The sequence below is a fragment of the Dipodomys merriami genome, unplaced genomic scaffold, assembly GCF_024711535.1.
Source record: "Dipodomys merriami isolate MVZ:Mamm:240054 unplaced genomic scaffold, mDipMer1.0.p SCAF_26, whole genome shotgun sequence".
Lineage (NCBI taxonomy): Eukaryota > Metazoa > Chordata > Mammalia > Rodentia > Heteromyidae > Dipodomys > Dipodomys merriami.
Window position 1 is genome coordinate 18964541 of NW_027204048.1, and position 18696 is coordinate 18983236.

General features: G+C 40.1%; 1 protein-coding gene across 1 annotated transcript in view; it reads right to left on the bottom strand.

Annotated features, from left to right (window-relative positions):
- The window catches only part of LOC138837019 (guanine nucleotide-binding protein G(q) subunit alpha), a 244541-nt gene that overhangs the window by 55081 nt on the left and 170764 nt on the right, over positions 1 to 18696 (bottom strand). The window contains exon 3 of the mRNA XM_070035791.1: positions 13656 to 13810. Within this exon, the coding sequence (XP_069891892.1) occupies positions 13656 to 13810 (155 nt within the window). The remainder of the gene's footprint in view (positions 1 to 13655; positions 13811 to 18696) is intronic.

Sequence of the window (18696 nt, forward strand, 5' to 3'; positions counted from 1 at the left end):
ATACACCATAATTTCTTGATCCATTCATTTACTGAGGGGAATCTGGGTTGGTTCAATATCTTAACTATGGTAAATAATGCTGATTTACAATTTAGGCATGGGGGGTGGCGGTGTAGTTGAGGAGGTGGGAGGGATGGGATGGTAGGGGAAAAACAGAGGAGGAAACAATGCTGGATAAGAAATGTACTCATTACCTTGCTCATGTAACTGTAACCCTTCTGTACAGTATTTTCATAATAAACAACTTATTTACAAACAAACAAACAAAACCTGAGAAATTGCCTGGGCTGCCGGTGGCTCACGCCTGTCATCCTAGCTACTTAGGAGACTCAGATCTGAGGATCACAGTTCAAAGCCAGCCCAGGCAGGAAAAGTCCATGGGGCTCTCATCTCTAATTAAACAACCAGAAATACCCGAAGCGGGCTATGGCTCAAGTATTTTCCTGCCTAAGATGTATTTTAGAAAGAGATTCTAATTGTACCTGCACTTTAACAATGATCTCTCATTAACAATTTTGAGTTAATGCTCAAATTTATACTCTTAACTTGCCATCATTACATGTCAAGATTTTTTTGTTAATTGAAAAAAAATCCCTTCACCAACGACTGGAAGGAAAACTGAAATGCAAACTAAAAATAGCATGAAGGTTTAAAATTCACATACTTTTTTTTTTTTGGTTGGTCGTGGGGCTTGAATTCTGGGCCTGAACACTGTCCTTGTGCTCTTCAGCTCAAGGGGAGGGCTCTACCGCTTGAGCCGCTGCGCCACTTCTGGTTTTCCAGTGGTTTATTGGAGATAAGAGTTTCCCAGACTTTCCTGCCCAGGCTGGCTTTGAACTGTGATCCTCAGATCTCAGCCTCTTGAGTAGCTAGGATTACAGGTGTGAGCCACCAGCGCCCAGCCACATACTTTTTTTTAAATGAAGGAAGCACAATTAAGTTTAGTTAAAATTTGAAATGGAAAGTACATGAGACTCTTATCTACAATAAATTACTCAGAAAAAGTGGGAAGTTATGCTGTGGCTCAAAGAGGCAGAGCTCTAGTCTTGAGTAAAAAGAGGTTCAGGGACAGTGACCAGGCTCTGAGTTCAAGGCCAACATTGGTAACAACAAAAACCTGTGACATCGTTGTCAGAGGACCAGTCTCCACACGAGACCATATTTGACATGGTCAAAATCAGTGGAAGCTACAGGGAAATCAGGAAGAATGTGACTTTTTTTTGTTTAACAGTTCTTCTACAAGATCCAAATAAAAACGTGAAAAAAAATTGTTGAAGTAAACTTTTTTTTTAAAAAAATGGAGAAGTCACAGTTCTACAAAACTGCTATCCCTGCAGGGAAACTCAAGCAGAGGTTTTGGTGTCAGACTCAGCCAAAGCCCTCCCTCCTCTGGGACATCTGCTGCTGGTCTGAGCTGGATGGTAATTTGGTTAGGCTTGTTAGCATCATAGAATTATTTATTACACAAACATCTCCATCTCCAGAAACTTCATTTGGTGGAGGGCTAGCCTTCTTTACTGTGGAGTCCATCGTGATTAGCATTTAAGGAGGAGGTGCCATTTATTATTGGCACTTTATTCAAAAAAGCTACCTGCTTCTAATACAAGATTCCAAGTGTAAAGCAAAGATCACAAGGTGATAACAGATGAGCTATAATCCTAAATTCATGGAAAATGTTCAAGGGATAGATCCACAAGAAAAAAGAGAAGTCAAAGGGATCATCAAAAAAATTTTTTTTTAGTTTCTTTTTTTTTATTGTGAAAATACTGTACAGAGGGTAGCCTCCTCCCATCAAAAAATTTTTTTAACCAAAGAAGCACTCAGGTCTAAGACATATTGTATTTTAATAATGAATGCAGGTATTCCTTAAAAAGATACCATCACTGTATTTAGCAAATAGTTCCAGTGCCTGATGAGTCGTAATGTGAAAAGCTGTTCCAAATGGCTAACATAAGAGACTTGGAATGCTAAAAGATGGTGAGGCTATGTGCCTGCAAAACAGAGCTGAGAACCAAGTCCAGAGCATGAGATTCTCAGGTGTGTTCCTCAAAAAGCAGAACACAAGCTTTGATATGGTAGTGCATGTGGGCAGCCACTGCTATTCAAGAAGGTACGGCAGGAGGACTGTACCAGCCTAGGAGTTCCAGGGCAAACTGTGAAACCTAGTAACACATTGTGTCTTAAAAACAAACATAAAAATACCACACAAGGCAACAAAAAGGAAAAGGGAGAGGGAAGAGAGTAAATCTGACACAGAATATGAGAGAGACTAGGAGAAAGAGGCAGAGGGAAAGAGAATTTGAGAGAGCAAATGAGAGAGAAATGGAGAACGGGAGAGAAGAAATACAGAAAGGAGATGAGGGAAGGAGGCCTCTTTCACTTTGTCTAGTTGGCTTTGTTAATTTATTCTTTTATGTGATAACTTTCAAAGCTGTTGACTAATTTTGACATGATTCTGAAACATACCAAGAAATATCAGCAGACTGCTTTTTACTCTAGTCTGCCTGTCTTGAAATGCAATAGCAGTGTTTAATTAAGTTAATTTACACCTATTTACTGAGAATCTGTTATATGTTAAATTCTAATGTAGTGTGTGTACGTGTTGGATGGAGGGGGAGTTGGCACATAGAGCTGGTACAAAATGTGTTAAAATATATTCTTTGCCCCTAGGGACGTCAGACTATCTGGGAAGCAAAGATAGCACAGATGAATCAATTAAGAAACAATTAAGTGCCAAATAGCGAACTGCTAACTATGAATGCAATAAGAAGGGAGAGATGATTAGGAGCTGTAGTCACTAGAGAATAATGTGCCGAAGAGGTGGGGGAGGAGTTACTCTCTGCACACAGAATGGATCCGATCGAGCAGAAAAGAAAGGAAGATAAGAAATAGGGAGAAATCAGAAAAGGAACAGAATTTCCTGATTCTTTTATCACTCAAATTTTCAACACCTTCTGGTGAACACGTAATAATAGACAATATGACTAGCACCGGGAGTGAACCAAAAGGAAATGGATGTGACTCTTGTCCTCACCGAGGTTACCTTGTGGAACTGAAGACACCTGTGCTAGAACCAAAGCTCTGCAGAGCAGACACCCTGTGAACTGTAAGACAGGTTCTACTGACCACAGTCGAGAGCCCGCTATGAACGGAAAGTGGATAATTTAAACACATTTCCCAGGTCCTTTCACCTGAACATGGGCATTGGTTTTGTAAAATTCCTCCATTTGGACAAAGATAATCAGGACTGAGGAGCTGATCATCCTAACTTGATTTAACATGAATTATAGGTTAAAACTCCATTCATTCATTTAGACTGTAAATACATAGTGACAGTAAATGAAAATGATCAGGAAGAGGGGGAATCTGGAGGTCCCACAGAGCTGTTTCTTCTGTCGGCAGTGTTTTAATGGAACAGACTTTGCCTCTTTCCACCACCAACTGCTTCTTCAGTCACAACCTCTAGCTTCTTGCCCATAGTCTGCTTCCGGGACCAGCCAACACTATTTTTGTTGTTTGGGTTTTCGTTTGTGGTCAGCTCTGTATCGTGAATTAGCCATCAATCCCCAGAAGGTGAAGGCTGCCTTCAACAGCCAGGCCGGGCTGCATCGGCGGGCTTCCTACAATTCTCTCTCTGGCCTACTATTTCAACTGTGACGGTGTAGCTGAAGAGGGCACTGGCCACTGCTTGAAAGGGTTTGCTGAGAGGCCCCAGAGCACGCAGCATTTCCTGAAGATGCAAAAAACAGTGTGGTGGGTGCTGTTCCACCCATGAACATGCCTTCTCAAGTCTAGTGAGGCAAAACCCTACGTAACATGGGAGTTACCATGGCAATGGAGAACCTGAACCAAGCCCTTTTGGATGTGTCTGCTATAATGACTCCCATGTCTGCGGCTTCCTGAGATCCACTTCCTGGATGAAGTGACAGACACTCAGGAAGCTGAGCAACCACTGGACTAATCTCCAGGCTGGTGGGCTTCAGGCCTGAAAGGATGAGAATCTCTTTGAATTTCATACCCTCAAATGTAACTAGGAGGCCCAGAGCCCAGCAGCCTTTGAGGGACTTTTCTGCACTGCCTTGCATCTGGGCTTCAGCCTGACCATCTCTCCAGCTACTAGGAAGCTTCTTCACTACCCGGGAACCCCTCCTAAGCCTCAGACCAAATGAAAAGATAGTTACTTCTTTTGACTGGAAACAAAAACTTCAAGTCCAAGGGGCTACACTGTAGGCTGGAGCCAAAAAGGAAGCTCACTGTTACTTTTCCAGTTCTATGAAGATAAGGAATTCCTGGGTTCCTCTAGAAGGTAGGGCTGTGAACTAGACAGGTGCATGCTCTGTGAGGCTGCTTACAAAGCCTATCACTCATTCTTACCTTTGCGTCAACTGAATGTTAAATCCTATTACATTACCCTTAGCCAGTTCTTTAGAATAGTACCAGCTACTGGAAAAGGGCAGAAGACCTTGCATATGAGATGAAGTCCTTGCTCACAGGGACCAATTCAATTGAATGAACATTTTTAGTCATTTATATCATCTTTTGTACCAGACATTTGTGTGGTGTTTAGATGAACTGCCAGGGACACAAGCCAGAGCTCTCTTCTGTCTACTTCCTATCAAAATTTTCATGGTGTTTTAGCAGTGTTTATGGAGGGACTACTGAAGGAATACAGGCCAACCAAACTTCTATCCGGGTTAGTTCAGGATGTTAATCTTACTATTTAACTGACAGAAGCAAACAATGTTTCTATATTCTATCTGCTTCTATTCTTCCCTAGGAGGAATCTGAGAGAGAGAGAGAGAGAGAGAGAGAGAGAGAGAGAGAGAGAGAGAGAGAGAGAGAGAGAGAGAGAGAGAGAGAGAGAGAGAGAGAGAGTGCTAGACTTTGTGAGGCCTATGTCCTCCATCATCACTATCTGAAGCTTCAGCTTAGTATTAAAGCCGCAAGAGATAATAGATTTAAAAAATGTACACAGCTGCATTTAAACTAAACTTTATTTATGAAAACAGGCAGTCGACCTAATTTCTCCTGTGGTGCGTTGGTCCCCATTCTATTGTAAAGACAGTAGAAGTTTTAGCTGAACATAAGATTATCCTGAGGGAAGACTGTGGCAAAGTCAGTAAAGAGATCAAACAATTGAAGATATCAATGTCCTGCTAAAGTGTCAGAAGGCGAGCTGACAAATGGATGCTTATCTCCCATATCTACTCTGCCCCTCCGGCAAACTGAATAAAGGGCAAAGAGGAACCAGTTCTAGCCCTTTCTCCCATCTTTCCCAATTTGCAAGTTCGAAGTAGTTAAGTACATCTATGCCTTATTCATTTCCTCTCAAAGAGCTCCAAACATGAAGGAAGGAAGGAAGGAAGGAAGAAAGGAAGGAAGGAAGGAAGGAAGGAAGGAAGGAAGGAAGGAAGGAAGGAAGGAAGGAAGGAAGGAAGGAAGGAAGGAAGATTGTTTCTTAGAATCATCAGAGAACACTATGGAACACAAATGCCATATTTAAGTTTACCCTCCCTCCCCGCCTCCCCCCCCCCTCAATACTGGGGCTTGAACTCAGGGCTTGGGCACTGTCCCTTAGCTTGTTAGCTGAAGGCTCTACCACTTGAGCTGTACGTCGCTCCACTTTTTGCTGGTTAACTGAGAATAGGATTGTAAATGCGAGCCTCCACCAGCTTCACGTTTTTTGTTGTTGCTGTAGTTCTTTTGTTTGTTTTACTATTATGATATGTATTTGGAGATGTGGCCTGTTAACTCACAGAACAAGAACGGAAGTATATCACTCAAGTAAAAAAGAAATGACATCCATGTTATAGTTGCTCTTTAAAAAGGAATAGATTAACATCTGTTATCTATCTATATCTAATGTCTATCTTGAATAGATGAATATCCTCTTCTGGACTAAAGACAACAGCTTTATTAATTAACCAGGTACAGAAGGATTTCCAATCATAGACATTTCCAGGTAAAGTTGAGGGTGGCAAGTTTCTCTTGACTCGGAAAGTAATGCTCTGGAATAAATGTGATTCCAATAAAGTTGTCTGTAATGGAATCAAACATCTTCAGCTATGGCGGAGGAGAGTGAAGCTTAGTCCAAATCCCACGGTAGTAAGCAACAGAAGGAATTCTGCTGGCCCAAGAGAGCTCTCCTTTCTTGAAAAGCCTAGCATAAGCTTAAACATTTTGAGATCATCAGATAAAAGAGGAAGCCAGGAAGACTAAAGAGCCAAGCCAACATATCCTAGGGTTCCAGTATTTGACTCATTAGTCAAACTCTTAACAAGGCACCTCCTCAAAGATTTGGCTCTACATCAGGTAGATGTGCTATTCTACCTGTGAAATTAACTTTGCATTTTAAAATTCAACATGGCACATAATGTATTGGGGGTAGTGTTACAATCAGATTCAATTAAAAAACATAAGCATAAGTATTAAAGCAAACTCCAGTGCTGACCTACGGGAAAGGACCATTGTCTTCATTTACTTTGGATTTATGGCTGCTGAACGATGTGGGTATTTCAAGAAGGGACTCAGGCAAAATGAAATTGGAGATTCTTTTTCACTTAAGGCAAACACGGATCGAACAGTCTTAAGCCAATGTGGCAGTGTGAGACTTTAAAAAACAAAAAAATTCCATTGTATGTCAATGTGACTGAGATTTGTGTTCTTTGGCTAATGCCAGGGAGCTTTTGGTATTGTAGGCAGTAAACTCATTTGACCTGATGTCTCAGTACATTAAAGCAGGTGGTGAACCCTGAATAAAGAAAGAAAACCTACAGCCATCTGTTTATTGTGCTCTTTATCTAAAGATATTCAGAACACTCAAGGTTTTTGTTTTTCAAATCCATAACAAGTTAATAAAGAAATCTATGAAACTCACCATGATCTTATTAGACTGTGTTTAAGCTATCTGTTATATAAAATGGGAAGAAGGAACCAAGTGCAAATGTATTCTAAAGTGCTTATCCATTTTCTAGAATTTCTCAGGCTTTTTAATTCTGTCGCTTCTGCCTGTCTGTTCTTTGCGCCATCCAATCATAAAGGAGAAAGTTCACATCATTTTCTTGAATCCTTAACACGAGCTCTAGTAGAAAGCATCTGGATGGAGTAGGAATGGGAAGCAAGTTACATGGAGCGCAGGGTGGTAAAGACGATAGGTTAACGTTTAGAAGTAATATTTATGAATTATCGGTGACTTAAACCATCTTCCAGGTTAGCATGAGTAAATGATGCCTAGTTAGGTAAGACCATGTTTCAATGATAATAACAAGAGACTTCTTGAGTTTTGCAGTAAATTCAATATATAAAAATGAAACTACCAGTAGACAGTATTGATACAAATGAACAGTTTATATCTTTCATGGTAACTGAAAGATAAGAGACTTACCTACTACTCTGTCATCTATCTAACCACTGTCAATTATCTATCTGTCCTGTATTTTCTTTCCATATACTTATCCTCTGTTTAGTTGCATTTCAATGGTTAAAAGCTTGGGCTTTAGAATACGTGAATTTCAACTCTTGCTCCTGTCACTTATTAACAGTGAAAACCTTGATCAAATCACTCAATCTTCCTTAGATCTAATTTGCTCCCCTATAAGAAGAGAATGGTAAGAAATATGTACCATTGTTACAAGCTTTGAGGGTTGGATGAAATAATGCAGATAAATGACTAAGCGCAGAATGTAATACAGTGAATTTCTAGTAAACAGCAGCTATTACTGTTTTTTATTAGATCTTAGACCTTTAAGAAGAGTAAGTAAAAAGTCTTAACTGCCTGTGGCTCTAAACATTGTTTACCTATAATGGCCACAGAGAGACTGTAGAAATGACCATCCGTTATTTTACAAGACAATCATTGGTGAAGCTCAAACAAGAACAGTTACTGTTAGACAAGGAGGGAGAAGGTAGCCACACTTCAGTGAATACAATGAACACAAACCAGAGTTAGGTACGGAAGAGCTGTGACAGGTGACAGAGTGGCTCACTGCTTTGGTACTGGACCAGGTCTTAAGTGAGAGTTGATTCTTGAATTGGATTAGATTAAAAAATAAATTAAAAAAAAAAAGAGGCTGGGTATTGGGGTGGCTCATGTCTATAATCCTAGCTATTCAGGAGGCTGAGATCTGAGGATCATGATTTGAAGCTAGCCTGGGCAAGAAAATCAGTAAGACTCTCATCTCAAATAAACTACCAAAAAAATTGGAGGTAGAACTGTAGCTCACGTGCTAGTGTGCTAGCCTTGAGCAAAAGAAGCTCAGGGACAGCGCCCAGTTCAAGCCCCAAGACTAGCATGAAGAAGAAGAGGGGGAGGAAGAGGAGGAGCAGGAGGAGGAGCAGGAAGAAGAGGAGGAGGTAGAGGAAGAGGAGGAAGAAGAGGAAGAGGAGGAAGAGGAAGAAAAGGAAGAGGACAAGGCAATAGCAAAGCCTCTTTGGCTTCTGCTCTCTCAATTCTTGGGATTCTCTCAATTCTTGGCTGGCACTGAACCTCACAGCCAGCAGGATACTAGGAATAAGCACAGGAGAGCCTGATTGTCGCACTGCTAGAAATTTGATATCTATATATCGTCTAAATCTAAATGGAAGAACTGTAACTATAGTCAACCAGCACTCAAGAGAAGTAGGCTTTAAATTCAGAAAGATTTCTACAGGGTGGTGAAACTATAAGAAATGTGGTCTAGAATGACAATGAAATATGTTTTATTTAAAAAGATAGAAAAAAATGACATGAAAACCTATAAAGAGAAGTAAGACAAAATGCTCAGGGAGCCATCAGGAGAGCATTCACCAAAGAAGCCAGGCGCCGTGAAGATTCGGGGCGGTGCACTATATGGGAAGTATATCCTTGTCAGTTCTGTCTCTGGGGTTCACAGCCATCACTGTGACTGTACTGAAGAGGCAGGAGACGGCTGAAAATGAACACATCTACGGGAACCCAGGACCTAGGGCAGTGTCAGAAGGGTGATCTGGCTAACGAAAAGGTAACTTGCTCAAAACTAAGATCAGGATGAAAAAGACCACTCTGACTCTTGGCCTCCTGGCACAATGGGGTTAAGCGGGTCAGACTGGCTGTTTGGGCACTAGTCTACCAAATGTCCTACACCTCTGGGCATCAGGGAGCATAGTTATATCCCCGGCTACTTTGGGTCATATAGGAGGACGCCAGCCTGAGCAAAGTTAATCAAAGGCCCTATCTCAAAACAAAAACATAGAGCTGGGAAGAGCAGCTCAAGTGGCTGAGGTGGCTCAATCCCTGGCCCCAAAAGGAGAGGCCTGCAAACCCCCAGCAGACATGGCTAGCTTACTCAGCCTTTACATGCCAGCCTTTAAATAATTAGCCCCTCGCTCTGCTCTTCTGGAAGTAGAAAAGAAAAGAGGTATGGTGGTGGAAAACACCTATAATCCCTGCTACAAGAGGGTAGATGAGTACAAGGCTAGCCCAGAGAAAGTTGGCAAAAACCCCGACTCAAAGCAAAATATAAAACAAAAGGGCCATGAGCACGACTCAAGTGGGGGAGTGCCGGCCTAACATGCCCAAGGATCTGGGTCACAATCCACCTCAAAAAGAAGGTAAGCAGGAGAGATGGAAATGAGAGAGGGAGGAAGATACTTCTAAAGATGGAAGAGACTAAAGGAAGGAAGGAAAGGAGGGAGGGAGGGAGGGAAACACACTAGTTTTATTTAGGCAAAGTGATCAAATGTCTCTGCCCAAGACATTCCTGGTTTACATTTAGTTTTTCAGTGTAACGGCAGAGCCTTCTCTCTTAAAGTGTCCTGATTTGGATAACAAATTTTATGTACTGTCACCATCTTACTTAGTTCACGCAAATGGTTTTAAACAAAAGATTCAATCATATAATTTTCCATTAGGAAAATGTACTTCAATCTACTTCACAGAAGAACACCAATATAGACCCAGTGATAAAGGAAGAAAATCATTCTTTTACAAGTTCTGGTGGAATTACTATCTCAGCAAGGATTATCAAGGAAGAACAACAGGTGAGGAATGGTGAACTCAAGATTGCTCAGTGATAAAATAACACTGCAAGAGAAACAATAAAACTCAGCAATCAACAGAGGGAGCTACTACCCACTCTAACACATTGGTAAATTCCAAGTTGACCCAGTCTGGGTAAGCCAGTATACGTGACTTATAATGTATTCTAGTCACCGTGTTTACCCTGAATTTAAGTAAGTCTTTGATGTAACTTTAGAGTAACTCCATGAGATAGAGAAGCAGGCTAAATTGTACCATAAAGCAGCCAGCCAAATCCAGGCCAATATCTTCAGCATGCTGATGAAATGCCAAACAGGTCTCCACTATACTAAAAGAGCCTTAAGTTGATGTTAGGCGAAATGAACCCCAAGATAAGGAGTCAAATGTTTTTTTCTTTCTTGCAATTGTTTCTAATGCATTTATAAGATATTTCTTTGTTGCTTTGTATGTCCCTCCCCATTGGTATAAACCCTGCTTTGACTGTATTTGATGTTGGTATAATTTGTGGAGGGGAAGGAAAAAACAAATTGTTTAAATAGGGATACAGGTGGACCCACTGTAACTATGAGATGTACAAGATGTTATGCAGAAAAACAAACTTTACAACTTTGGAGCGGGCGGTGGGAGGGGGGTAGGGAGACGGATGGGGGCGGTAGGAAATGGGAAGGGACAGGAAGGGGAAACAAAGGAGGAAGCAACAATGCTTGATAAGAAATGTACTCATTACCTTGCTCATGTAATTGTAACCCCTCTGTACGGTATTTTCACAATTAAAAAAAAAAGAGCCTGAAGAGACAAAAGAACCAGATGCAATGAACAGTCCTAAAATCAGCCACCACTCAAGCACACATTTGGAAGAATCTGGGAAATAGAATAAGAATGGTACAGAATAAGAGAAAACTGATGATTAATTTTAGATATATTATATTGTTTATTATATAGGGAAAATATCATTTTTATAAAGAAATCATACTGAAATGCCTAAAATATTAGATATGCTTTAATTCCTTAACTATTACTTCAACAAGAAAACAGGTATATGTACATATATCGGGTGCAGTTACCCAGATATATCTACAATTTGGAAATTAACTTTTTTCCCATCTCTATTAGGGGAAAGTAAAACCATTTAAACTTTGAAGACTAGTAATTTGACTACTATACAGACATTTCAGATAAATACTGTGTAGTATTTAAATAGCATAAAGATTATTATAAAGAATAACTGGTTGATTATTGTACTGATCATCCTGTATCAGGTTCCCCACAGCCTGGTCTGGCCCTGCTAGAATGGATGTGTCTTAACAAGCAAGTCTGCTTCTACAGCGGATTAAGCTCATGCTAGCAGAGTTCTAAGACAGTGGCTTTCACATCACTAGCAGCGGCCAGAAGAAACTACCCAGAATAGCTCTTTGCCTTAAAAGAACTATCTAGAGTAGCATCTAATTTTTATACCAGGTAATGGGTACATGCCTAAATATTCAAAAATGCCACCTGAGGTGATGGGCAGACTGTCTTTTTTTTTTTTTTTTTTTTTGTCGGTCGTGGGGCTTGAACTCTGGGCCTGGGCGCTGTCCCTCAGCTCTGCAGCTCAAGGCGAGCGCTCTACCACTTGAGCTACAGCGCAACTTCCGGTTTTTTTCTGGTGGTTTATTGGAGATAGGAGTCTCACGGTTTCTCCTGCCCAGGCTGGCTTTGAACCGCGATCCTCAGATCTCAGCCTCCTGAGTAGCTAGGATTACAGGCGTGAGCCACCAGCGCCCGGCTTGGGCAGACTGTCTTAAGAGTCAATGGGGGGGGGGGGGGCTGGGAAGGTGGCTCCGTGGTAGAGCGCTTGCCTTGCATGCATGAGGCCCTGGGTTCGATTCCTCAGCACCACATAAGCAAAAAGAAAAAAGCCAGAAGTGGCGCTGTGGCTCAAGTGGTAGAGAGCTAGCCTTGAGCTGAAGAGCTAAGGGATAGCGCCCAGGCCCAGAGTTCAGGTCCCATGACCAGACCCCCCCCCCCCAAAAAAAAGAGTCAATGGACTAGCGATAAGGGGAAAATGGTGAGAGGTGGAGAATTCATTAAAATATCTAACTCTAATGGAACATTACTTATTAAAGGCAAACCAAGAAGTGAAAAGAAGGTAAAGGAGAACCAAGGGAATCAATGACGAGGGAGGATGGGTAAACAAGCAGAAAGGAAGAGACATAATGAGCAGGGATGGGCGGGGTATGCAAAGTACAACCACAACATGCGAAGATGAATGCAATGTGAAATGATGAAGAGAACAGAAGGACAGAGGGGGCAGGACATAACAGACAGCTGGCCAAAGGTGGAGGGGGCAGAATTTGGAACAGACTAGTTGAATCCATCTTCCATCTCTGTACTCACAGAAACTCACAGTGGGAGCGAGGAGGGAGGGAAGCAGGAAGGGAAGTAAAGGGGGAGGGAGGCTGGTGGGGGAAAATGAGAAGAACAGCAGGAGACAGAGCAGGAAGGAACAAGAAGGATGTCATGAGTATGTGGAAGAAAGAAAAAGTAAAGAAATGAGTACCGCACCTGTTTCACGATAGGCATATCCCAGGGCTATGCAATCCCAATTTACCAAACTATTACAAGAAATATTTTATCCAGGCAGCATTTCCATGGCTAATCTGAATGATAACTTATCTTATGCAAATGCCTGGAAAGGCAAAAGCATAACTTTACTGTAAAAACAGAGTGCACATAGCTCTTGAGTCTTCCATGCATTACTAAGTGAGACCAACCAACCCCCTTAGGAGCCTCATTTTCCCAAGGTCTTGCTCTTACCCAATGGCTTACTTTATGCTATGAACTGGCCAAAGGCTTCTTAGTATTTCCCACCCATTCTTCTTTCTACTCTGACTAAAAAGCAAGATGAGGATGTTGGATTAACATAACTAATGTAGACAGAAATCTGGCTAAATAATGCAAAAAAAAATTCAGATGCCTGATTATCTAGATTGCTAACTAAACTGATTTTATTAATCTAATGATGGCCAACAATCTTTAATTTTTTTTCTTAGGCAAGATTTAATCTAGAAAAATAACAGATCTCTCTAGGATACAAATCTTTTCCAAAACACTAAGTTTGATGGCCAGCTCAAAAACTAAATTCTGGAATGCATGCAAAATGAGGCTCACAAGCAGTTTTCATGCAAAGGAAAACCTATCCATCAATATAAACGGTGGCTTTCAGAAAGCAGTCAAGGTTCTGGGTCTAAAACCTAGAAACTAGAAGTATCATGTTTTAAGAAGCCACAATCAAATATACTTTTGTTTGTGATTTCTAAGGTGCTGAGGTGTTTTCTAGCACAGAAGGTCTGAATTTGTATCAAAAATCATTATTGTAAGGTGTCAGATCACGGTGTTGTATGTGTGCAGTAGTGGGGGAGGAGACAGGATAAGACTCCATGAATCTTCCATTTCTGTTTTCCAAACAGAAAGCATTACAAGAAACACTTTCCCTGACTCATGACTGTAGTAGAATATAGTCAGGGGAGATGTATGAGCACGACACTTAAAAACAAACTTCGTATGCCTACTTGGAAGTTTGACTGTCATGCATTCCGCACAGACTGCAGAAGTTACAATATATTCACATGAAATTAATAGTAGTAAGAAAGATGTCAAGACCTCCTAATTAGATACTCACTATTTGGTGGAGTCAGACAACTGATATTCTCGTCGTCTATCGTAGCACTCCTGGATTCCAGGATCGTTCCACAAGCTCTTTATTGCATCTACATATGGATTCTCAAAAGCAGACACCTTCTCCACATCAACTTCTCGAACTAATTGTGCATGAGCCTGTTTAAAAAACAAAAATAACAGCAGTGTTAACACTCTATTACTCTCCAACTGCCTTTGGTTTGCACATTATACTAAATATCCTTCATAGACTGGTTTTCAAACTGGCTGATAATAAAGTAATGCTTCATATTTTCTGTTTTTCTTAAAGAGAGCCCAGTCCAAATTCCTCCCGTTACAGGAAACTTAGAGGTTAAGGCTGATTACAGGGAACAAGAAGAAAGAGAGTGCTTGGCTCTCCCACCAGAACAATGGGAATATGCGTGCTACATACACTGCTGTTTTCTGATTCTCATACCCTTGAAACAATGAACGTTAATTAAATAATCATCCTCTCTATGTTTATGGCTTACTAGAACCAGCCACATACTATACTGAGTCCAAGAGAAACTCACGTGGAATCCTCAACTAGTTAGAATTAGGTCCTACAGTTCACGTTCAGAAAATAAAAGCACCATAACAGCTAACATTAAAAATTTACCTGGAATAACAGTATTTCTCCTTCCACTCCTTTATGCCCCAATTTCCAAATTACTACATTACCAAATTGAGGAACTTGTTCTATATATTAATAATGAAACAGAACTTTGCTATTTTTATTGTATTTAGCAGGAAAAAAAGATATTCAAATATTTTCCAACAATATTGAAATAAAAATGTTTTACTTATTTTATTGTTTGCAAGAACTTATTTATTGGGTATTAGCAACAAATTTGCATTTATTTTCAAATTAACCAGAATACACTACTGTCTAACAATCCCAACCAAATTAGGTTCTAGTGAATGTAATATATATGCAAATTAAGCATACATATAAATATGCAAATAAACAGAAATATAACTAATTAACTTGGAAATTGGAAGCAGATGGCTGGTAATTATTGAAACAATCCTAATTTTGTAGGGAAAGACAAACTTTTAAACAAGGTTAGTGAATGACTATTGTGATTACATCATGGCCAAATTATTTGTTTCATCCAATATTAAGCACATAGAATTTTAATATGTTTAATCCATGTTAGGTCCTGTCTAGATCTGAATCTTTATCCAATAAGTAGAAAGGGCCCCTTCTCAACAGATTAATTTTGACTTATGATTTTAAAAATCTCAGCTCATTTGAGACTTCCCTTTACTTACTGGTTCTGACCATGATGATGAGATCTCGTAAACTGAGGAGCCAAGCTCCACTCCCTACCCTGAACCTGAAAAACAGCCCCCTGGAGCTGCCTTCCGTACAGTCAGCCCCACTCCATACGGTACTTTTTTCCAACTGAAAAAAAAAGTCTTTGGAGTAAGTTTCATGTTCACTCTATTCAAACCAATCTCTTCAGAAGTCATTCTTTAGCATCTGAAGAAAGAACATCACGCCTGAACAGACATTTATCCCCATGCTGCCTTCACGGAGGTCAGAATTTCTGTCACTGCTACTGCCCTGCCCCCTCAGCTAAGGATTCCATCCTTGCTGTTGTGGAAAATGGCATCCAAATATAATCAAGTATAATTTGCATTTATATAAGAAGTCTCATCTGAAGTTCTCCAAGTTATTTAAAAGTATGCCAGTGTTTCACAAAATACATGTAAAACTAAAAGGCTGGTGAAATAAATGTCCCCATTAGCATCATACCCCTCTCATTAATTTGTAAAAAGTATCTGTATGAATGGAAAGGGTATTTCTGGCATATTAAGAGTAGGAAGGTAAATTAGATCCTTTTTCTTATTTGCTCAAATGCTGACAGCAAAATAGGAGTAAGAATTGTAAACAATGATGCTAAATTAAACAATTATTCAAAAAGATGGCTAATTATGATGAAAAGAAATGTTTCAATATTACCAAATAACAAGTCAATTATAATTAACTACCTTTCTATTTTGAACACTGTGCACAGAAAATGTGAAATAGTCACAGGTGGATTAATTAGTTATATAAACAAGTGGTAAGCTACAGTTCTCCATGGCTTTAAGGTACAGTTGAGCACATGAGGTATAAATACTGAAGGATGAATGCTAGCTTTCAGAATTCCTAGCAAGGGAGTATCAGTCTCAAAAGTAACACACTGAGAGCCACATGGCCACTTGAAGACACTGGCCGTGTTCTGGGGAAAGACCACACGGAAACCACAAGATGTCAATGTGGTAACGTCTTGTTGCTGTGATCTGGTGGTCAGAAAATGCAGGTAAATCCTAGACGTGTTGGTGTTTCCACAGTTGCTTCTGAAAAGGGAAATAGGGATTGAGGTCCTACCACAGTGGATCCTGCCCAACTCACCAAGGGCCAGACTTTCAGGTGAAAATACAAAAAGGTCTCACAGTTTTTGGAAAAGTCTTTGGAAGGCTTTTCAAAAACTCATTAACAGCTCAAGGTGGGATTAGACTGTAATGTTACACCTATTCTGGTTCTTAAGCTCCAGAAGGTGAAAGCCAAATGGTTTTCCACATTTGCAGATGCTCGTAGGCACGGATACTCAGCTCATTAAGCCTGCTGTTAGAAGGGGCACCCATCATTAAACCCGCTCAAACAGAGGAATCAGAAATGCTGGGAACCATGGTGAGTTGTTTTCATTTTCTACTGAGACATCAGCCTACTTTTTTTCTCATGTTGTTTATTTTCATTAGGCATTTGAATCTACAGGGGAAAAAAGCCCTACAGACTCTTCAATAAACTGAAAAAAAGAGTGTAGCAAAAATCTAAATACTTTCTTGTTTTTTTTTTTTTTGTTTTTTCTTTTTTTTTTTTTTGCTCAACTGATGCACAGAAGAGACCAGATCTCCGTCTTCCCAATTCTCCCAGAGCATGACCTTAGGCAAGTGATTTCACATCTCTCAAACCTCTGATTCCTTTCATTAACTCACTCGGTCCTTTTAACTGGGAACACTACTATTGCTTACTTATTAGAGTTCAATTTCTGAATGCATATAAAATAATTACAGGTGAAACCTAACACCAAAACCCAAGAGTTATTTAAAAGGCAAAGATAAGGAAAAACAGCACAGAAAATCTAAATCATAGTACACGTGTTACCAAACACCTCTAAGCTTCTGTGACCTGGGACAAGTCATCCAAAACTTTATTTGCTCAAATGTTTAACAACGTTCCTAACTGCATAGTGGATCTACATTCTAAAATTTGCACATATCTTGTGGCATAAAATTTATTGCAGAAAACTTGGACACAAACTCGTTTATCACAAGACTTCACTGTTGCTGATCATATCATAACAGCTGACTTCTTTCAGGTGCATTGTACCGAGAGACAATCATTGCTGCATTTTTTTTTTTAAATGAGCATTTTGTGTAAGTGACCAACAACAGTAAAATCACACTGCACTGCTGCTGCTGGATAGATACATGCTGTGAGTGACTCATTCCCACAGAACAGCCTCTCTATACTTACAATTCAATTTGGAGTTCAGCAAAATTACAAATTACTATATGACAAAGTCTTTTAAAGCCCTGTATGAAGATAAAAGATCCTGTGCATGGAATCCTTTAGAGGTAGAGATCAAATGGTTTTTTTTTTTGGGGGGGGGGGTGGGGGTGGTGGTCTGGTCGTGGGGCCTGAACTCTGGGCCTGGGTGCTGTCCCTCAGCTCTTCAGCTCAAGGCTAGCTCTCTACCACTTGAGGCACAGCACCACTTCCGACTTTTGTCTTTTTGCTTATGTGGTGCTGAGGAATCGAACCCAGGGCCTCATGCGCTCTACCACTGAGCCACCTTCCCAGCCCCAAATGTTTTTTTTTTTTTTAAATAAACTCATGCCCCTCTTAAACATGGTATTAAGAAAGAAAGAAATCAAGAAATCAAGAAAGAAAGAAATCAAGAAAGAAAAGTAGGAAGGAAAGAGAAAGAAAGGAGAGAGGGAGGGAAGAAAGAAGGAAGGGAGGAAGGGAGGGAAGGAGGATAGAAAAGAAAGAGAAAGAAAGGAAAGAAAGAAAGGAAGGAGGGAGGGCGGAAGGAAGGAAGGAAGGAAGGAAGGAAGGAAGGAAGGAAGGAAGGAAGGAAGGAAGGAAGGAAGGATGGAAGGGAGGAAGGAAGGAAGGAGGGAGAAGGAGCAAGACGGGGTGGGGAGGGTGAAAGGAAGGGGAAAAAGAGAGAAGGGAGGCTGAGGAGAGAGGGAGAGGGGGAGGGGAAGAGGGACACTATTGAGTTTTTTTCCTGAACAATTCTGGAACCACACTAGTGAAGAGAAAGAGCTTGACCCATAGCCTGAGACAAATGTGGTTTCAATTGTATTAATTCTCAGGCTGTGTCCTTGGATAGGTTGCCAACACCCCTAACTTCACTATCATTTATAAAATGGGAATGATAACTCATTGCAGGATCGTTAGGAAAATTAAAAGTGTTAGTAAAGTATGAAGAACAAGCATTGTAAGTACTATGCCTATATCTAAAAATTATCATTAATTATTAATTACTTTGACAAATATTTATCTGAAGTGTTAAGCAATACTCTAGACAATGATAAAATGAAAAATTTGTATTAAAATGTTCTGAAGACAACATATTCAGATAACAAAAGCTTCCTAAACAGCATATATTATTCTACTTCCATTAAGACTTTACAAATTGGCTTATTAACCCATTGTTAAATTAATTCAATTTTTATTTTTAATATCTATTACAGTATTTGCCATACATGATACCAAAGTATGGGATTTGCTAATCAATGACCATCTCTCCAAAACATGTTTGTGGGAATTATCTTTCTCCTTTTGCTTTCCTCTTCTATAGGCTAGGCTTGCTTTACATACAGAGTAGATTTCTTTTGGGGTGGAAGAAACTCCTCCTCCCTTATCATTGAAAATACTCTTTCCTAAAGAATTCTTTTTTTACCCTAATGATACAATTTTCTATGTAAATATCATCCTGTTTAGTTCTTTGCCTCTTATT